General features: G+C 34.8%; 2 protein-coding genes across 2 annotated transcripts in view; one reads left to right on the top strand and one right to left on the bottom strand.

Annotated features, from left to right (window-relative positions):
- LOC109827280 (2-dehydro-3-deoxyphosphooctonate aldolase) overlaps positions 1-11,102 on the top strand; it is a 17,732-nt gene extending 6,630 nt beyond the window's left edge. The window contains exons 6-14 of the mRNA XM_020394276.1: positions 6,672-6,731; positions 6,879-6,953; positions 7,187-7,271; positions 8,646-8,704; positions 9,641-9,685; positions 10,054-10,152; positions 10,580-10,627; positions 10,726-10,773; positions 10,875-11,102. Of these exons, the coding sequence (XP_020249865.1) occupies positions 6,672-6,731; positions 6,879-6,953; positions 7,187-7,271; positions 8,646-8,704; positions 9,641-9,685; positions 10,054-10,152; positions 10,580-10,627; positions 10,726-10,773; positions 10,875-10,931 (576 nt within the window). The 3' untranslated portion in view covers positions 10,932-11,102. The remainder of the gene's footprint in view (positions 1-6,671; positions 6,732-6,878; positions 6,954-7,186; positions 7,272-8,645; positions 8,705-9,640; positions 9,686-10,053; positions 10,153-10,579; positions 10,628-10,725; positions 10,774-10,874) is intronic.
- A 3,140-nt stretch (positions 11,103-14,242) lies between these two features.
- LOC109827279 (6,7-dimethyl-8-ribityllumazine synthase, chloroplastic-like) lies at positions 14,243-21,406 on the bottom strand. The gene is made up of 8 exons (XM_020394275.1): positions 21,237-21,406; positions 21,044-21,159; positions 20,233-20,328; positions 19,292-19,387; positions 15,777-15,855; positions 14,879-14,925; positions 14,738-14,797; positions 14,243-14,640 (listed from the first exon to the last, which is right to left on the bottom strand). The coding sequence occupies exons 1-8, from the start codon at positions 21,370-21,372 to the stop codon at positions 14,602-14,604; spliced, it is 669 nt and encodes a 222-aa protein (XP_020249864.1). The 5' UTR covers positions 21,373-21,406; the 3' UTR covers positions 14,243-14,601.
- Between the last annotated feature and the right edge of the window lie 727 nt (positions 21,407-22,133).

Raw genomic sequence — 22,133 nt, 5'->3', positions numbered from 1 at the left:
GGAGGTTGCTGAAGCAGGGACCGGTTAGTGTTCTTGAGAGGGTCTAGCTCGGCTTGTCTCCGAGCTGTTAGGATCTGACAGTTATGCTTGTGAGCATGAGCAAACATGTCAAGAGATTGTTAACTTCTGACTGAATCTCCTCTGATACTTAAGTCAACTGATTATAGTTGAAACGAAAAAAGGTATTGTCGGAGGCCTGCACATTCTAATTAGGCATCATAACATAATTAAAAAAAAGACCCCATTTTAGAGGTTCAAGGGGAATATAGGTAGAAATCTAGCATTCCCAATTTTCTATTTGCAATCGGCTTTCCATCTTCAACTTGTGATTAACCACACAATGAAAAGCTTTCTAGGAATAAGAATCATAATGAAACCATTGTAAATGGGTTCTTTGTCGGGAAATGATTTCATTTTTCTTTATGGTTAGAAATGAATCGAAAACCCCTAAATTGTCACAACTAAGTTCTTGATACCCTTAGAGTAATAAATTGATCTACTATATATGGGAGGGTTCTTTGGTTTGTTGTGAAAATGAATTACAGCAAATATTACAATAATAAATGTCACAGGAAATCGACTTCATGTTCATCGTTTTGGTATTTGCAATTTTATTTTCTGAAATTTAATTTGAATGAAAGTTTAGTGTTTGATTTAAATGTAATTTGGGGAAAATATACATGAATTTATCATACAAGGAGATAGGATATATAAATTGCCTATTTGGGATTAGAATTTTTTTTGATGAGCTAAAATTATGTTTTACTTTCCTTCATTTGAGGTTGCATCTTTTGCTCTATCAAATTGGATAAAACATTTGTTTGTAGTATTTTTTTCTTTCACATATTATATGTTTATTTACCATTCTAGTTAGCATTTCTTTAGATATTAGTCTCCAAAATCTTCAATAAATTTTTATTAGTCCCTCAATTATTTGAAATTGCTCGTTTGTCTCTTAAGTCCTAAGGGGTTTTACAAATTGATCCATCAATAACAAACAACCCCTCAGCTTATATTCATTATTCTCTACCTTCCAAACTCCAGACACCTAAGTAGAGGGGTATCTTGATCATTGAGGGACCAAATTGCAATATCACTTAGGATTTGAGGGAGGCATGAGCAATTTTAAAGATTTGGGGGACTAATATAGAATTGTTGAGGATTTGAGGGACTAATATTTTAAAAAAAACTTTTAATTAAAATGTTCTTAATCAAACAATTGAAATATAAACATTTGTTGCTTTATTTCCAACCAATACATACCATTTGTCAAGGCTACCAAATCTTCTGCAGTTACTTCTAATTTTCACAAGTTTACAAAACATTTGCAGATAATATATAGGGTAAAACACTACACCCCCATAAACTTTTAGTGTTTTGCAGTTAATCCCTATGAACTTACAAAATCCCACTAAGACAAAATAACTTTTATAGAATTGCAGAAAACCCTGGTAGGTTTTTTGAGTTTTGTAGATAACCCCTATAAATTAGAACAAAAAAAACAACATTAAAAAGCATTTTGAATGTTATTGGTGGTTCAATGTAATTTACCCAAATATATAACTATACTGAGCATCAAATTGGAGGAAGATAGAATAGCATTGAAGTAATGACTATCACCCATTAGCTATTTGTTAGAATGTCAAACTGAAGAATTCCTGATTACATCTGATGATACTACGATATTTTCATCATCTCCACTCCCTCGAATCATGCAAGAGACCCAAAATTTTCAACCAAATCCATGCCAAAATCCTCAAGTAATTCCCCAACCTCCAGCTTCCTGCCATTTTTCACTACAATGTCCTCATCTGCAGCCTCGTTGTCAAAAAATCCCCAATCAAAGCCCATGCTTTCTCTATTGTTCCCTACTTTAAACTCAAACATAGCCCAATAACTTCACCTTTCCTTTTTCACCTCAAAGCATGCTCCTCCTCCTCCCTCGTAGCCAATGGCTTCATTCTTCATGTCCACGTCAGAATTGGACTCAATTATGACCCATATATCCAAAACAGTCTCATTCATATGAATGCTGCTGTGGCAAAGGACGGTGTTTTGATTTTTGTTCTATTCATCAGATTGTTTGCTAGAATTTGATGTTGGATGGGCTGGTCAAGTGTAGGGAGGTCGAGCTTGCGAGATTGGTCTTTGATCGTATGGGGTGCTGGGATATTGTTCATGGAACACGATGGTTAATAGGTATTTGCTTGTTGGGGATTTAAAGAAAGCCCATGAGGTGTTCGATAAAATGTTGAGGAGAAATTTGGTTTCCTGGAACTCAATTCTCTCGGTTATAACAAGCGTGGAGATGTTGAGGGAGCTTTGAGAGTGTTTAGAGAGATGCCTTGTCGTGATCTTGTGTCTTGGAACACAATGCTTGCTTGCTATGCACAGAGCGGGAATTGTGATAAAGGCGTTTGAGTTGTTTGATGAGATGCATCGTTTTAGTGTGAAACCGACTGGTGCGATTGTGGTTAGCATGATCTCGGTTTGTGTGTATTTAGGTGCATTGGACCGAGGAGAGTAGGGTCCATAAATTCATAAAGGAGAATAAGGTTGAGCTCAATACAATTCTTGCCACTACACTCTTGTTGATATGTATGTAAATTGTGGGGGGAGATCATATCGCGAGCAAACCAAATTTTTTTATGCTATCGAGCATAAAGATTTCTTAGCTATCATCACCATAGAGCATTATTGTGGTGTGGATCGGATGAGGATGAGCTGATTGTGGTACGGATTTTTACTGCATGACGTAAGGGTAGTCTGCTCAAATAAAAAGAGCTGGTCACAGATGATGCGGTCAAAGGTCGTGGGAGATGGAGCAGTCGGCATAGGATTGAGGGTTGGATCACTAGCTATGCGGTACTTCAATTAGAGAGGATACAACATGTATATTAGTACTAAAAAATAATAATTAAAAATTTTGGCTAGCGAAAGTTCACAGGTTGGGATGAGTGGAGATCACATGATTATTTTAGTAGGAGATTTTTGTAGTGAGGAAAGAGATAAAAGCTCTGACTTATTATTTTAGTAGGAGATTTTTGTAGTGAGGAAAGAGATAAAAGCTCTGACTTAGGCCTAGAAAGAAGACAAATAGAACAAAAGGCCTAGGAATTTGAGATAGAAAGTTAGGTTGTTGGACAACTCTGATACTCTTTAGAAAGGGGGTTAGTCACCTTGAACATTTTTATAGAAATTGAAATAATTGTTAAAAGTGAGATAATTTTTTAAGTGAGATATTTCATTGAAATAATTGTTAAAAGTGAGATAATTTTTTAAGTGAGATATTTTATTGGGATAGTTAGGAACAATTTTTTGAAGTGAGAAACTTGTGGGATAATTTGTACAATCTAAGCATTTGATGATATAACTATGACTTACATATTTTTTAACTTGCCATTATTGATTAGTAGATGTTTGTTATAACATTAGTTATTATGGAATGACTTTTGGTAAGACTACAATATATTTTTAATAACTATTATAATAATTTATAAGTTCTTATTTTTTGAATTGTTATTATAGTATAAATCTAAAAAATAATTTATTTCCCTATTTTCTTTTGTTTACTCCAAGTCTCTTCTTTCATATCTCAATTTTAGTTATATTTAATATTTTATAAATTATGGTGTTATTAAGTTTTACTTTAAACTAATCTGATGATGGCAGTGATCATTGGAGGTAAAGAGAGGGGATGAAGAAAAGGAAAGAAATGTGAAAAATAATAATCATGATAATAAGAGAATTCTACCTTTTTACCAACTAGTTCTAGGGTAAAACTTGTGATAATTTGAGATACTAGAACTCTCACTTTTATGTAGAGAAATGGAAAAAAATAGGATAATGTTGTACAACTATCACAGTTCTAATTGACTAACACAATATAATTTTTTCCTAGTTCTAATTCTAGCTAACTAACATTATAAAATTTTATCTAAAAATTATCTCAATTCTAGTTTTGAGTTCTACTTGACTAAGGAGAAGAGGTTAGGGTATTTCTTTTTAAGGCTCCGGTGAAGGGGTTCTGTCTTTTTTCTTCTATGTTCTCTATTCTCAGAAACACTCTAATTTATAGAGGCTTTCTTCACCCAATCACCTCCACCCCAAATCAGCCTCAAAATAATTCTTATTAATTACAAAATAAAAGCTATTTAATAGCCAAATCAGATCTCATTAACAGCCTAATAAATGGTCATTCTTTTCTCAATTTGTACTCATGTTTTTTGTTGTGGTGAAGAGAGTTCTTTTTCTTTTCTTTTGTGTTTTCTATTCTAAGAGAACACTCCAATTTATGGAGGCTTTCTTCACCCATCCACCCCCAAATCAGCCTCAAAATAATTCTTATTAATTACAAAATGAAAGTCATTTAATAGCCAAAATTAAATCTCATTAACAGTCGCAAGTATGGCCATTATTCTTTTAATTTGTGCATATGTTTTTGGTTGATTTGGTCAATCATTACTAACATGTGACTCATTCAAATTCTCCACTCTATATATACATACACAAACCCTAACATAATATACACTAGCAATTCCTTGACAACACTATCATGGCTGACCATCAAATTCTTCGGATCCTTATCATTCTATTCGCGATAACTTCAGTTGCTCAGCAAGCAACATGCCAAACATATCCCCCTGGTTATGAGTGCATTAAAAAGTGCAAGACTGCGCTATTTTCTTGTTCTTCTGATTGTCAAGAGACTTGGGTCGATTGTGAGAGTCACTGCCAGGATTCTTCTTCAGGAGCTTCCAACAATATTACAACTCCAAAACAAATAGGGATATAATTTGCAAATGCCTGCTACTATTACTATAACAAAATGTAATAACATTATAAGGATATGGAATAAGGATATATCTTAGAATAAATCTAAATTTATTTGGAAATGACACATTGACACGAGGTGTTCTATGTGTAAGTTTGTGTTTTATGTGTATGTTTTGTGGAAGGAGTGCTCTTGTTATTTGTTGTTAAAAGGTGAACGAAAAGTTTGTAGGCTCTCATACGCATCACAGAGATGCTCATTGTTATATAATGGTTAATTAGTCCTGATATCCAGTGGGTAACAACTTGACTCAGCTAAAACTAAAATCTAATTTTAAAAAATGTATAAGGTTGGTATACTGACAGTTATACTAATAACAAAAAATAAGGTTAAATATTTTTTTAATGAAAAAGAAATAGAATAAATAAATTAAAAATAATCTGATTGTTCTGAGTTGATGAAAGATGCTCCAATTTGAGCGAAATTGTTACTTAGTAGTGTTGATTGAACAAGTAACTCTCTGATCCGAGTTGGTGTAGCTTGTATTTGAAAAGAGTCTTGTGGGTAGAGTCAAAGATAATTTGATCAGATGATAGTTGAGGTCGGAGGTGCTGTGATCGGTGTTGAACTGATTTGAATTGCTAGGTTGAAGGTGGTAGCCGCTGGTTGGCGCCAATCAAAAGTTTGATTGTGAAAGTACTCAAGGAAGAGGCAGAAGATTCCTTTTAAAAAACACTTTTGAAGAGGGGACTTTCAAAAATTGAATAAAAAAAAGAAAGAGGACAACAGAGAGCCATGTTCTCTGTTGGAGGCTTGAGAAGAAAAAGAAAAAAAAGGCTAGCTAAATTGTGTACTTGCTTTGCTAGGTATGGGGAAAAAAATAAACAAATGCTTAATAGCTAGAGGTGGTACTTGGCAGAGACATGGGAGGAAAAATAATAATAAACGAGTGGTTTAAGAAAAAAGTTTGCTATAGCTATAGCTTAGGTACTAGCTAGGTTATTTTTTGAGCCACGAGCTAGGGAAGACCTCAAGTGGTTGAAGAGAGGGTGCTTCTTCTTTGTTGGGAAAAAATAGCAGCGGGATTTGAAGATGGTGAAGAACCTTTTGCTCTGATACTAGTGAATAACGAAGAAATTTAGAGAAGAAGAAGATTTAAAGGGGGCTCCGGTGAGCTATTTTCCTTTTTTTTGTGTGTTCAAAGAGTAAATTTCCACTCTTTATATAGAGGCATTTCCTCAACTCCTCTCCACCCCCTTAGGAACTGCCTCAGATATTCTCTCCCTATTTTTCCAACTCATCACCCCCACTATCTCAATCCCACGAAAATCTCAGTTCTTGAGACTAAGTTGGGTGATTTGATTAAATATGGATTGACTCAAGTTAACAGTGGTGAATGTCAACACGGATTACGGACCATTACTGGCAAGTCTGCATCTCAGTGGTACATTCAGCATGATACAATCTTGCTTTCTTGTTATGCTTGTCATGGCTGCATCTCTAGGGAGACGACAGTTGATTTCTTAGGGAGACAGCTCCATAATAATTGGTAGGATTGACATTTTGGTCTTTTATCCTTTTCCTTTTAAAATGTATGTCTATTGAGTCTCATTTCAAACTTATTTTTTGCAAACCATTGTACTGTGAGCTTTCATTTTTGTGGGCGGAAAAAAAAATCTAGCAATACCTTCTTTTTTAAGATAAGGCACACAACATAAGCTATAGGGAGGTATCCATTTTTTTTATAAAACATCCAATTTACAAAAACTCAAGCATCAGCCAGAAGATTTTTTTTTTTCACCCTCGATTGTCAAAACATTGATCTGTGATATAGTCGTACATAATACAGAAAAATAATTCAGTCTACTAATTTCTATACTTATTCACTTCCATCCAGTGTGAAGCTGTTGGAAGAGTTGCAGATATAATTCAGATTCCAGCGTTCCTCTGCCGACAGGTATTTGAGCACATTTTTCCTAGATACATTACACAGCGATATGTTATATTCTTTACTCTTTATACCTTTCTGTAGTCAGCACGTTTCTGAAGAAACTTATTATCTGTTTTGTTTTCCTAATACAAATTAGTTCTCCCAATGTGACAGACTGATCTCTTAGTTGCAGCCGCCAAGACTGGGAAGATTATCAATATAAAAAAAGGCCAATTTTGTGCTCCTTCTGTAAGTGGTGAAATGATACATGCTATTTTCAGGACGTTCTTGACCTGTTGGTGATGTTCATTTCATAATATTCCCTTCATAAAGTGCTTAATGTCTAGTAATTAAGACTACAAAGTGCCTTATTTCTACATCTGATTGAATGGATTTCCCTCATCATTTTAATATTAGAACTGACACATAACTCCATGGAAATATGGTCGTCGTTATTGTCTTTTCTTTCTGGTATTTGACAGGTCATGGTAAATTCTGCGGAGAAAGTTAGGCTTGCTGGAAACCAAAATGTGATGGTTTGTGAGCGAGGCACAATGTTTGGATACAGTAAGTCAATTTTCATTGTACTATCTCGGTCTAAGAGAGCCATCTAATGTGTTCTTATGCTTTAAATATTATACAATGCCTGTCAACTTCTATCTTATTTTTATATTTCTCTTAAAATAATTTGGAACCCTTTTGTTGACTATAAGCTAACCTTATATCGAAATTTTTAGTAGGTTTGAAAATCAAGATTTTGGTGAGATTAAATTGTCTTACTCTCTTTATGCAAAAGAATAGTGCCAACTTTTTGCAGAATTCTCTTTTTTTTATATATGGTTATGCTATCAAAACCACGTAGTAGTCTCATTATTTTTGAGTCTTCTATAAAGAATTCTTTTGTGCTTATCTCCAAGAAAAAATTTATTAGTAAGAAACCTCTCTTAGAACTTCCTGGACCCTACTTGGAAGAACCACTTGAGGATGAAGGAGAATATGACAATGTTGAATTTCCCAGACCCCAACTCACCATGCATGTTATTTGTTTATTTGTACATTTTATATTGTATATCTACTTTATAAATTTGTCAAGTAACACCGTAAGTGATATGAAAACGTGTTCATATTCCAAGTTGGTCCTTGATTTGATCTTGTTGTTTGTTAGTTTCATCATTTTTAGCTACAACATTTGAAATGCCTTTAAAAATATGTCTACAGTGTTGCCTTTTTCTTATCTCCATAAAAGCTTGTTCCTTCTTTCAAAATAAAGATGCCTGGATACCTAAGTTGCACAGGTGCAGGGATGGGTGCGGGCACGGGCACGGTACATGGAAAATTTGTATACGGGGACATGGGTGAAATTCATGTGATATAATCATAGTTCTGAGCTATATATTTAAACAACCATTCTAAGTCGTTGCTCTTAATAATGAAACAAACTTGACCATTATCGAACTAGTTACAAAAACAGATGGAAGTGTAGGATATATATACACGCGCGCGCGCACACACACAAGAAGTGTATGACGAGTGTTTTAAATTAAACATGCATTATATAATTGAGTACATGCCCGAACAAATACATGCATATATTTAAGGAGTGTCCAAGAAGTATCGGGTACGAGTTTGACTTGTACGGGTACAGATCCATATTAGAAGTACCCATGTAACATAGCTGGATACCCTCTTACAAACCATTGTGCTTTGCACGATGGATTTAAATTTCTGGTTTTAGATTATTGCTTTTTATTGGTTTGACTATGCTTGGATAGTTTTGATGTCTGCATCTTTGTACAAGATTGTGTCAGTTACACATGCCTTCACTACGTTCAGAATGAATATGCATTACCTTTCTGTTTTAACTAAAGTGCTACGTGTGTGTTGAATTGGCAATCAATTTCTTTATAAAAGAAAAATTCTCACACCATTTTCACCTTTTAGATGATTTGATTGTTGACCCCCGGAACTTCGAATGGATGAGGGAAGCAAATTGCCCAGTTGTAAGTTTTCATTGACTTTTATTTTCCTGTTCTATTGAATCCATGTATTGTATGCACAAACCTTTTCTGATGCTCGTGTATATCAATTACATGCGTGAACTGATGTTTTGTTCTACATACTATGATATTTTCACGGTGTTTGAAAGATCATGAAATATAAATTCTTGTTTTGACATTGTTTTTAGATTATAGCGATGTATGAAATTCTGTCTGGTCATTTTACGCCCTTTACAAGAAAGGAATGTACTGTTTTGCTATGTTCTCCTTTGTCCTGAACCCTTATGTTCTCCTATGTAAGACAAACAATGCATGTATAGGAGGATTGTGTGCTATTATATTCTACATGCTTATGTTTAGGCTTCGGGAACTAAATGCTACTTTCAGGCATAGAAGCTTTATTATATAACAAAAGGAAAATATGCAGGAGTGAGAGATGGAGTGAGAATATAAGGTTATCGTGGTTGATAAATTTGAAAATTTTAGGAATGGGAAGTAGTGTTAAAAATGTTCACTTTCTTTTGTTCTGTTTTGTTCAAAAGTTGTTACACCTTGCTTTAAAGTCTAAATCACATGATAAGCTTCTATTTTCTTCTAATCTGTTTTCATTATTCAAACTGTACTCTTGTTCATTAAAACCATGATGATATGCTATGAACTAAATTTTTATCCAGTGCTATTTTAATGAAACCAGGCTTCAATTAATCATGATTTTGCATCTTTGGTAAACTTAATTCATGGATACCTGGGATCATAGTTTATCCGCAGAATGAAAGTCATGGCATGCCTTATCAGTGTTATTTCCAAAGTGTTTGTACTTTTTTATTGTTATATATTCATCAGAGCTTCAATTCGTCCAATTGTAACACATGCATCATATTTGCATCATATTTGCATTTAGTTTCTATGAGGTTACTGATCAATGGACTTGTGATACAGGTAGCTGATGTAACACATGCGCTACAACAACCTGCAGGCAAAAAGGTCCAAATTTATTCTGTTCATGATAAACCCATTTGTGAACTTTCACATATTTTGTTGTACATCACCCTGTATCTTTTTTCCTTGGGCCCCTTTCTTCTGTGTAATTTTTTTCCTTTTTTCCTTTTTTCTTTTTCTGGAGAGAAGGGGAAATTTGCTGAGGATCTGATTCTCTTTTACCTAATCGAAGTACAAAAACTATACTGTTCATTCAATATTTGATTAAGCTAAGATTGATACATTTTCTCTTGTTGAATGATACTGCTGTCCTTCCCTTGATTGATACAATCTTTGACCATATTTCTTTTTAAGAGATTGCTTAAATTAAGCTAAGATCAATTTGTAACTAATATTGCTTGCTTTTCTTTTAGCTTGATGGTGGAGGTGTTGCAAGTGGAGGTCTGCGTGAACTAATACCATGTATTGCAAGGACATCAGTTGCTGTTGGGGTAGATGGACTCTTCATGGAGGTAAGAGACGGTACTTTATCAGTTACTGCAGTAGAGCTACTTTTATTGCTTGGTTCGTTTTCATAGATTACTCGATTCAAGGGAAACAAGAGACAATTGTTCAATGCATTTAAATAAACTTTCTAGCCGTGATTGCTCTAATGGGGGGACAAATCACACTTATAAATCAAGAAAGTTCATTATGAGCCTTATAGAACCTTGAGAAACTCTGACTTCGTTTCAGCTTTTGCTCGAGTCAGAATTGACTTATGATATGCCGACTACATCTGGTTCCTGATGCGCATGATATTGCGTTTAACCAACAATTCAAGCTGCATAAAATGCTAACAAATTGAGCAAACTGGGATTGAAATTTTTAATTACACACTGTATTTCCTATATATGCTTGATTTTTCAGAGTTTCTGATTGGTCACTGTGTATTCTTAGGTTCATGATGACCCACTGAATGCACCAGTTGATGGTCCAACTCAATGGGTGAGTTTCATGACTTGATCTTCGGCTTTTTTTTCTTCTCTAAAACTATATGAGCAATTTTTAGTACCAGAAGAACTTATGCACTGTGTTTTACATAGCCATTGCGGCACTTGGAGGAGCTGCTCGAAGAGCTCATAGCAATTGCTGTAAGTTTTGTCATCAGTCCCTGACACTCTGTAGTATGATTATAACTTCTTCTTTTTTTTAGCTGGTATTAATAACCGTTTCCTTTTTCCTGATGCTGCAGAGGGTAACGAAAGGGAAAAAACCATTCAAGATTGATCTCACACCAGTTCGCGATTAAAGGAATTTAATCGCACTCCGAATACTTTATTGATACATCAAGAAATTATTCTGATGTTCTCTGTATTGGACATGTTACCTACTATTGTGATCTTCCTCAAAAATTTGCAAGAGTAGACGCATGCGATTTTGTTACGGTCTTCAATAAAACGTGAACTTCTTGAGTTTTCAACTTAAAGTGAGAATCAATGGAGATGATTATTATTACTTTTTAGGGCTTTTTGTTTTTAGGTCCATTTGTTTACCTAGCTTTATCTTTAAACCCAAGAATTATTAGGTATATCTTTAAACCCAACTTTCTTTTTGTATTTATCTTTAAACCCAATTCCAAAATATAATACTCTCATATGTGGGTCCCCCTATATAAGGAAATTGGGTTTAAAGATAAATACAAAAAAAAAAGTTGGGTTTAAAGATACAACTAATAATACTTGGGTTTAAAGATAAAGTTAGGTAAACAAATTAACCTAAAAACAGAAAGCCCTTATTTTTAACAGAAATATTCTAGAAGTAAGAAGTGTGGTGAGTACTTGCTTCTTTGATATTGGCGATTCAGTGAAATTTATCCTTTAAAAAAATCAAGGAGTGTCACATGGATAGCTATACGATTTTTGATTATGGATAATTAAAAATATTGATATTGGTTGTTTTAGAAATATTGGCAACTTAGTGAAATGTATCCTTTAAAAAATCAAAGAGCCGCATGGAAATTTTAGATTATGGATAGCTATAAGATTTTTAATTATGGATAATTATATGGTTTCATTAGGACTACCAAATGTTTGCCTATAATTAGAATTTTCTAATTATGGATAGATTTAATTTGATAAGAATTCTTAGGTGAATATAATATTATGTGTCTACATGTCTCCTTCTCATTGCTAAGAATTAGTGTGAATATAAGATTATGTGTCCACGTGACACATTCTCATGTGACACCCGATAGTTTTTGTGCCTTCAGAAGTACCACCAATTTCTCATTATACGTAAACGATGGTTTAAAATTGGGGACATAAAGGTAATTTAACCCTAAAACATAAAAAGATTACTTTGGGGTGGTGGGGATGTGGTTGTCAGTTGGGGGGGATTCTAATGTCACAAAGCCATATAAGCAAAAACGAAAAACTCATAAATGCAAATAAAAACAAAATCAAACCTATCCGTGCGAACACTTGTACTATCAATATACATTATTAACACGTGTCATGGGGTGTTTCTTTTGGGTAAAACAATCCTTAGTTTTAAAAAACGGGTTTTCTATAGAGTGTCCATGAGCACTCTATAAGAGAGGAAAGAGATAGAAAGAAATGAATGAGGAGAGGATCCCAATGCAAATTAGGAGGCCCCCCTCTTCATTCATTTCTCTCTATCTCTCCTCTCTTATAGAGTGCCCATGGGCACTCTATAGAAAAACTGTTTAAAAAATAGAAGGGAAAAAAGGAAATGGGCAACCGAAAGAGCACTTAATTTAAGGGGAGTATGAGATTGTTAATTATATTAGTATGACAAAATATTTTAATTATGGAGACCTAAATTAAGCGAACTAACCGCATTTTGGCAATTTGGTTTAGTTTTAGAATATGCGTTGATCAGTTTGGTTTGAGAAAATATCCACCCAGACTAATCGTACCGACTGTGTTCTTAATTGTCAAAGATATACCAATTCTTTCTTTTCATCAATCCACCAATTTCCTCTTTTTTTTTCCATTAAATTGTTTATTGTTTCAATTAATTTGCATAGTAAATTTGTTAATATCGTAATCGACATTTTTCTTGCATCAATGTTGTACCATATTTTTCTTGCGCCAATTTCGTACCATGCGTCTTTCTTTTGGATCAAAATAGCCATTTTTCTCGGTTAAAAGGATTTTGGAAACTTACCATCAAACAACATAAAGATATAGGATATTAGGCACCCATATTTTTGATAGCAATATGCCTATCATCAATTATTAGTATCTAACCCACTCATTGAATTATGCAAGTCTAATAAATTTTCGAAGATCAACATTGTCTGCACAAATATCAGCAAAAATTATAATTATTTTTTTTTTAGAAAAATTCCTCAAGGATCTAAATTATGGGACCAAAATGGGGAACGAGTGATGTGTTCCCCTTCTTCTCATTATGCAATAGGAAGAGGGTACTCACATGTCCCCCTTGTTGGTCTCATATTTTGGTTCCCTTTAGAAAAGCTCTTTTTTTTAATTCCTTGAAGGAGCTGAGTGGTCGTTTTCTCCTTTATGTTGACGTAGACGAGGGGGATTGCAAAGGGATATCGATGCGATGAGGTATCATGTAGACTTGGTCTATGACAGTTAAATTCGTACCAAATGAATATCATGTCTTAGGAACATTGGACTTTTCATTTTGCACTCTGATCCAAGGGGTAATATATATTTAATGCTCATTTAACATCATGGATCAAGTCCGCTTAACGCTTTAGGCCTATTTGGACGTAATTTTTAGAGAGCGCAAGCCTGCAAAAGTTCTGAAAAAGTCAAAACTTTTGCAGGCTTTCTTACAAAATCGCCCCAATTTAGAGCAATTTTGTAAGAAAGCCTACCAAAGTTCAAACAAACGAACCCTTTGTGTATATGAAGGGGTAGTCTCTTTGTCATGCTCGATATACTTTGTAAAAGGTAAATATGACAAACCACTAAGGGCCCGTTTGGATCGGGTATTTTGAAGGGGAAAGGAGGGGGAAAGCTGTCAATTTGTCAGCTTTTTTAAGCTAAGAGGCGATTTTGAGAGAAAGCTACCAAAAAGCTGACAAATTGACAGATTTACCCCTCCTTTCCCCCTTCAAAATACTCAATCCAAACAGCCCTAAAGTTCGTTCAGTTTCAACATCGCATCCAAACCTTTTCAAAATGTACGCAACAGGATTTTCGTCAGAAAAGCTCAAATCAAACTATGTTACCTCACGGCAACATGAAGATCACGTGTAACGAAATGACTAAAAATAGAACTCATCGCGTGAAACGGAAAACCCCTTTTGTACACTTTTGAGAGTAGTTTTTTTGTTTGTACATTCCAAATCCCCCATGTTAGTCCCGTACATCTTCCATATTTTGAAATTAGTCCCTCAAGTCAATGAAATTGCCATTGAGCCAATTTCAACCCACTTCGATTCTTGATTTAAAATGTGTAAAGGAAAAGGGAGATAGTGTCCCATTACTACTCTTCTTCGTATCTATTTTTGTATTTGATTAGGAATACAGTAGGTAATCATAATCTACATAGCTAATTCAAATGTCCAGCATTCCATATTCTTCAAGAATATGATTTCGGACGGTTTTATTCACTATATTAAAAATCACAATGGAAATAATTTTTAGGAAAACAAAGCTCCAATCCATTATACCACATGCACACTAAGTGAAGCACCAAATCAAACCTCATTTCATCGACGATCTTATTCCTTGACAATGTTCAATTTAGGGGTTGCGTTGCAAATCGCTCGTTCAGTTTCCAGTCTAAAGAACAACAGACTCTCGAGAGCAATGGCGGGATCAATTCCATGTTTTTAGAAGTTGAAAGGCCGAAATAGTAGCTACAGCTAACCGAGGGGAAAAAACTCACGCAGAAAACTGCTGAAAAATAATGAAATGGTGTCACTAAGTGCTAAGGGACAACCGATCAAATACGCTGTCAGCAATAGAAACCCATCACTTCAAATGGTGTTCAAAGAGCGACGCCATCTCAATCTACAAAATTGGAGAAAGAGAGAATCATTCTAATGCCCAAGAAGAAAAGGGTCTTAAATTTTAAAGAATTTATTACAGGAAAAAAAAAGAAACTCACTGCTGTTAATGCAGCCTCAGCACCCTTGTTCCCAGCTTTCCCACCAGCACGGTTCAAAGCCTGCATACCAAGGCGAAAATCATTTTTGATCAATAATACATCACCAAAGTTTAAAAATACCAGCTTTATTGCGCAAATTACCTGGTCCATGTCTTCACAGGTCAGAACACCGAAAATACATGGAACTCCTGCAATCGTTACATATACAAACTCAGTAACCTTCTTATATCATATAGGAAACTGATTTTTCATTTTCATTCATCTTATCGCATTTCATACAAAATAAAAGACAAGGTCACCAGGCTAAAACCATCTGCAGCAAAAGTAACATGAGAATTAGCAAGTGAAACACTAATCATTCAATCAGCAGATAACGAAAAAGCAAATGCACAAAGTCGATGTCCAAAGAAGAGGAGAAACATATAACCAGAAATTTTTTTTTATTAAATTGATATTTTAATTGGCAAATACGAAACAGTTAGAAGTCAAGTATGTGCACCAAAAGTCTAGATCAATGGAAATTATGCAAACAGTATAGTATTTTTAAACATCTCAGCAGGGCATCTGTTTTTATGTTAAGCTCTGGTTCCATTTGGCTGTCATAACCAAATTAAAAGCTGATAAATGAAAAACTTAAGCAGACATACTGAAGTAACCTTGCCATGAGAATTTGCACAAGTATATAATAATGTGACCAGTGTCATAAGGGGTACAAGCTAAACAAAAAAGGACATTCCAGATCAATGTTCAAGCTAAAAGAATTTCCATTTCTATAACAGGTCAAATCTATAATTACAAATTGCGAGTCTAGATAGATCTACAGGAGAAACAATATATAAATTTCACAAATGGACTTTCAGCATAAATGAGAACAAAGAATTCAATGAGGGGGTTTGAAATAAATACCAAAATAAACTATTGGAGCAAGCATAGACCAACAAAGATGTAGGGGTCTAATTTGGTGATAACAAGATTAAACTTCAGAGCATCTACGGACAAGTAAATGAGAATTCATGACACTAAATTGAAATCAACAGACCTGAGCCTATTCCAGCCGAAAGTACACCCGATGCTGCTGAATTAGCAACTGCATCATAGTGGGTAGTGTCACCCCTTATCTGCATACATTTTGAAACAAAAAAGTTTTTGGTTGCGACCTTCAATTTCAAGTAACTTAAAGAATAAATAAATAAGTTCCACTATTTCCTAGTGAATTATCTAAAGGGTTAATTTCATAAAAAACCCTGAACTTTGAGCGGTGTTGCACTAAAACCCCTTGAACATTTAGTATTCCACTAAACATCCAGAACTTAGGGGTTATTGAACATAACCCCTCTAAATTTTTTTATTCCACTAAATCCCACTTGAAAGTTTCTCATTTAATCCCCCAAATTAGCACCATCAACTCCCACGTGGCAAGTACATGATTAAAAAAGCATGGAAATAACCCCTCTGTCCCCAAAGAAATTACGATTTCGTCAGTTTTAATAAAAGGGTGTTTTTTTGGAGATGAGAAGAATTTTTTTGTCTTGTTGTGCTTGCTGTTAGCTCTCATGTTTATGAGCCTACTATCTAATCTAGTTTTGATGATAAACAAACAATTCCTAACAACGTTTGTCGAGTGTTTGCATTTGATTGTTAGGTATTCTACACAAAGATCCTCCGTTGGAGGTTGGCTGGAATTGAGCTTAACGATGACATTCAAATGAAGTTGACGGATACTGGAATGAAGCAATGATGAATTCAAAGTCAAATACAAGATCAAGCTTCATCCACAACCAAGTTGAGCTACATTGAAGACCTATAGCTTGAGTAAATAATTTTGTAGGTTAAGTTTATACTTTGTGTGTATATACTTGAGCTCAAATTATACACACACATTATTTTTATTGCCTTCAAGTTTAGCCACATAAATATGAAACAAATGGATATAATACACACATTTGTTTTATGTTTATATGTGCTTGAAATGATTTCAACAAAATCAAGCTTTAACAATATTAAATCAATGAAATCATGTTTATTTGCACAATGTGTTTACGGATTAAAAGACTCATTTATATCATTTTACATCTTTTATAAAGTCTATTAATCCTTTCAAAAAAAGTTTTAAAACTTGCTTGAAATCATTTTGTCAAAATCATGTGTTTTTGAGATTTCGTATTTTGACCAATTTTACAACATGATGAGTTTTCACAAATGGGAAATGCAATTTGAAATTTTTTTTGTAACATATTTATTTTTATGTTTATAAACATTTTTTAAAGTTTTATAATTTTTAAAATTTATTTGCTATTTTTAAAAGGGGTTTGAAATTAATTTTTTCTGTTCATTATATGCCCTGAGCACGTTATCAGTCGACCGATGAAATGCGCTGGAATAGCAGAAAGCTTCTGCTCAGTCGACCGATGCAGGTTATCAGTCGACTGATAAGTTCATCAGTTGACCGATAGCAGATGAACGGCCTGTAACGTTCAGCTCATCATTCGACTGATGAACAGTATCAGTCGACTGATGGCCTGTAACGGCTAGTTTTTTTAATTTCCTGATTTTTTGAGTTTTTATCTTTTTGCTTGGTTTTTGGGGTTTGTTTTGTGAACCTATATATTCCCCTTATCCTCAAACTTCTGAACTAACCAAAGAAGTTTTAAAAACAAGTTTACAAGAGTTTAAGGGTGTTTTGAGTTTGTTGTTTTTAGTGTTTATGTGAAGTGGTTTTCACAAGAGGAAGAGGAGATTATTCATTCTTGTTTGGGCTTCAATTTCTCATCTCCACCCACTCTTGTTGCAGAGAAGTTTTTGCTAACTCAATTCTAGTTTTATATATTTATTTGTTGATTATCAATTTCATTAAGCTAGTTTTTATATTGAGTTTGCATTTCATTATACTCATTGTTTACACACACAACTCACTTGAGCTTTTAGTATTTACACATATTGTATATTTGAGTTGTGAGAGTTATAACATTGAGAGTGAGCTTAATTGAGTTCTCATCTTGTTTAGAGAACAAACACTTTTATTTGTGCTTAATTTATGAGATCACATTGTAATACGCAAGGACACCGAGAGGAGTGGTTGGTGAGAGACGAAATCAATTCCAAGAAGAGTGACGTCGGTAGTAAAGCCTAGGAAGAGATAGTAAATCCGAGCACTTGAGGAAGTTGACACAGGCTAGGCCAACACTTAGAGGGTGTATTGTGTGATTGTAATTATGTAAATTGTGAAAGTTTTCGATGAGCTAGAAAACCGATTGTGTGAGTTGTAAACATTTTCGGTGAACGTTGAAAACTTGTTGTGATAGTGGAGATTCTCCTCGGGAGTGGGGAGCGAAGACGTAGGTCGAGAATAACCGAACTCCGTGATCATAATGTGTGTTTGAGTTTGCCTTGACGTATTATTTGTGCTCATTGTTTATTACATTATATATCGCCATTGTCTCATGTTTTATCGCCCTTAGTTTAATTGCATATCCTTGCTCATATATCTTGTTGTATATCATAATTGCTAGGATTTTGTTAATAAATTTTAATTAGGCATTAATATTGGATTAGATTAGCATATACCCTATTCACCCCCTCCTATAGGGTAATTTCACTTGCTACGTGACCCTTTAAAGTTGATGGTGCTAATTTGGGATCTAAATAAGAAACTTCTAAGTGAGACATAGTGGAATAAAAAGTTTATGGAGGTCATGTGCAATAACCCTTAAAGTTCAAGGGATTTAAGGGAATAAAAAAGGTTCAGGGAGGTTTAGTGCAACAACCCAAGGTTTAGGAGGATTTTCTAAAATTAACCAATATCTAATGATATCAGACACGAACAATTACAAGGGGAGTGAATATGCAACAATTAACATATATTCACTAGGATGAACTTAATTGGCAGTTTCAAATATGGTATCCATGAGAAATGAATTTCAACGTATAATCATCAAAGGACTCAATCAAAGACATAAAGTAACAAGGACATACAGAATCCTAACAATCCCATTGGGCAGTGGTCCTGACAAAGAAATTCCAACATGTCACTCATATGCTAGGTTGCATGGGTACGGCTATGAGTACTAGTACTGGTACGGGTATGGGTACAGGACAAGACAAAACTGTAAAAGGTACGGTACGTGGACATGACTTTATATATGCACGTTATGTATATTTATATGGTTTAAAATTAATAATTTATGTAATATCAATATTGTTCTTTTATTTACATAAGATCAATATATAAGAAATAGATGTGAAGTGTAGAATATACATCCAAGAAGTGTACGAGAAGTGTTTTAAATTAAGACATGTATTATATATTTAAGTAAATGCTTGAATAAACATATGCATATATCCAAGAAGTGTCCAAGAGGTTTGAGTACGGGTATGGGTACGTGTTGGGTACAGGTACGGCTTCCTAATAGAAGTACCCAGGTAACACAGCTCATATGGTTAGCTACTTGTTAATATAACTTTCATACTAAACATTTTTCAGATATACAGAAATAGCAGATATAGAAAGATCATTAAGCTGATACGATAACAGTAAACTGGAGGAAAAGAATTTACCACAGCTCCAATGCATATTATTGCATGAAAATTTCCAGACTTCCCAAGCTTTTGGGCAACCACTGGAATCTCAAAGCTTCCAGGTACTTTGACAACCTAGAGGAATAAAAGCTGCTCCCTGTTAGATAGTTTCTTCTTATTTCCTTTTTTTTTCTTTCTCTTTTCTTTTGTTTTCTTAAAGAGTAACATTCAACCCATAAGACAAAAAGCATGCATGAACTTTAACAACTTAGTAACACCTTATCAACTAAATGAGAAGGGCACAAAATACTACCATCTTGTAAAGGACTATAGTCACGCTAGTTGATTTGATATCTTGGCAAAACCATGCGAGTCCAAATTGCATATACAATATCTAGGTGAATATTTAAACAATTTTATAGAACTACAAGAAAGACACATAGAGCTTGTGTAGATTTATGGTTTATAAAGCATCAAAAATTCATTTAAGAATCAATAAATGGTAATTTAGACCACTTTTTGATTTTGTACAACATTAGTTGACCAAGGTTGGGCTCAATTAACTCACAGTATGGAGACACCAAGACTCCAATGGACGATATTGCATAGAGAAAGTAAACTGCATATAGGTAAACTAAACTGCGCACGGAGAAACTGAATTTCATACGAAGGAAGTAATAAAGACATTATGAGCAAAATAAGAATGTTCATTGTCTTTCTGCATAACCGTTATCTAGATTAAAATAATCTTGGAAAGTGGAAGCTTTTCTCTGGTATTAAGTTAGCAGAAAGACAAGACAGTCTGCTAAAAGGAAAGAATGCCTATCCCCCAAAAGTGGAAAGGCTTTGGTCGTGTTGTAATGAATAAAACCATAACTCACACATAAAAGGATAATGACAAGGAAAAGAGGAAAGAAAGAGCAAGCAACATCATTTACTACTCAACAAAAGGTTAATAAATCTTAGAGATGTTTACATACTGTGATGTCTTCTTCTCTAACTGAATGTCTTCTAAAAGTCTCCAAAGCTCCCTCCAATAACAAGTTTGTCACAACTTCGTTGAACCGTGCTACAACCTGCATACAGAGAGGAAAGTATAGCATAGAGCAGTATACAATCACATCATGGAGAAGAGAAAAACTGGAGAAGGTTGCATGAGATGCTGATTTAGATTTAGCTTTCAAACAGGATATAATAAATAAAACTGCATAGTTCTTAGAAATCGAATAAGACTAAATTAATTAGGCACATTTGCACTTTAATACCCCCAATGCTTCATCCATTTTTAAAACTTTGATACCCTGAAGTTCTATTTTGACAGTGTGATACTTAAAGTTTTCAAATTGACATTAATCTGACAATTTGATACCCAAAGCCTAAATTGGTTCCTCACTTTCCCCAAAACCCCAAAAACTGAAATATGTAAAGAAAATTTGTTTCTCAATTCACTTTTCTACATCGATACTCTTCTACAAAGCTGACATCAATCTTTTTGTACTTTGGGGTATCAAATGATTCGAATTGTTAAAATAGAACTTTAAGGTACCAAAGTTAAAAAGTTTGAAACTTTAGGGTATTGAAATGAAAATAGCCCTTAAGGTTATAGTCAACAACGAACAAAAGAAATCACCCAGCATAGCACTGCTGACTCTAAACAGCAGGAGAACCCAAATCATTCAACAATTGTAAAAAGGCCAACTTTCTTCCTCGGGCAACTCAAATTCTCATAGTAACAATACATCAAACAGGCTATGCGCATATCGTTAACAAGGTTAACAACAGAAAACTCACCACTGCGAAGCGCAAGCCTTCAGTTTTCGTCAGAGATCCCATCAGATTCCGAGGCCCGGCAGCAGAAACCACCAAAGACTGCGCATTTCTCGTTCCCGCCGAGCTGATCGAAGGAGCTGAGAAGGAATTGAAGTCAAAGACACGAGCTTGGAACTGAAGTTGGAAGATGGAGAAGGGAGAAGAGTTACAGTACCTCGAATCGAAGAGGAGAAGGAGGCTAGGGTTTTGGGAGTGAGGCCTGAAGAAAATTGGGTACGTTGAGAGTGTCTTGATGCAGTGGAAATTGATGGGAGCAGTTTTGCTGCGTTTGTTGCTGCGAATGAGGCCATATCGTCCCTCTCAATCTCTCTCGCAAAAGAAGTCAGCTGTAGGCTATATATCAGAAAACCTCCCTTGACTTTGGACGATTATCAGATAACCCCCAGAAACTTTCAGAGTATCAGAAAACCCCCTTAAGTTAGGGGTTATCAGAAAACCCCCTTTCAATTTAAGATTTTATGAGGGAGGGTAGGGGTGTGCAACGGTCGGTTCGGTTCGGTTTTTACCAAAATTTGAACAACCGAACCAAACCGACTGGTAGGGGTGTGCAACGGTCGGTTCGGTTCGGTTTTTACCAAAATTTGAACAACCGAACCAAACCGACTATAATTCAAAACCGAACCGAACTGTTGCAAGTCGGTTCGGTGCGGTTCGGTTCGGTTTGGTTTGTTCGGTTAATTCAAAACCGAACCGAACTGTTGCAAGTCGGTTCGGTGCGGTTCGGTTCGGTTTGGTTTGTTCGGTTTTAACTTTATCAAACTTCTTATCAAACAACAAACTGTGTTAAAAGAAAAAAATATCAACAAAGTAGGAGATTATGAAGCATTAAACACTGATATAATGATATTGTTTTTAACCCATAATGATCCAGAAAATGAGTTTAGAGTTTGAGTCTTTAACTCTTTGGGGACGGATCGGGTAGTGTTTGAGATCAGAATGAGTAGTATTGCACTATATTCGGTCGGTTCGGGTCAGTTTGGGTTGAAAAGTTTTCAAACTGATCCGAACCGCCCTACTCATAAAACCGATTTTTTCGGGTCGGTTCGGATCG

The sequence above is a fragment of the Asparagus officinalis genome, unplaced genomic scaffold (genome assembly GCF_001876935.1).
Source record: "Asparagus officinalis unplaced genomic scaffold, Aspof.V1 AsparagusV1_Un106, whole genome shotgun sequence".
Classification (NCBI taxonomy): Eukaryota; Viridiplantae; Streptophyta; class Magnoliopsida; order Asparagales; family Asparagaceae; genus Asparagus; species Asparagus officinalis.
The sequence above is the reverse complement of the archived record's forward strand: the minus strand, read 5'-3'. Positions and strand labels throughout refer to the sequence as shown.

Bases quoted from the DNA above. Each gene is read 5' to 3' on its own strand.
- LOC109827279 (XM_020394275.1), bottom strand. From the start codon at position 21,372: ATGGCCTCATTCGCAGCAACAAACGCAGCAAAACTGCTCCCATCAATT. The intron at 14,798-14,878 runs GTAATTTGCGCA...CTTGGTATGCAG, and splicing joins CCTGTGAAGACATGGACCAG to GCTTTGAACCGTGCTGGTGG. The intron at 14,641-14,737 runs GTGAGTTTCTTT...CCAATTTTGTAG, and splicing joins CTGAGGCTGCATTAACAGCA to ATTGAGATGGCGTCGCTCTT.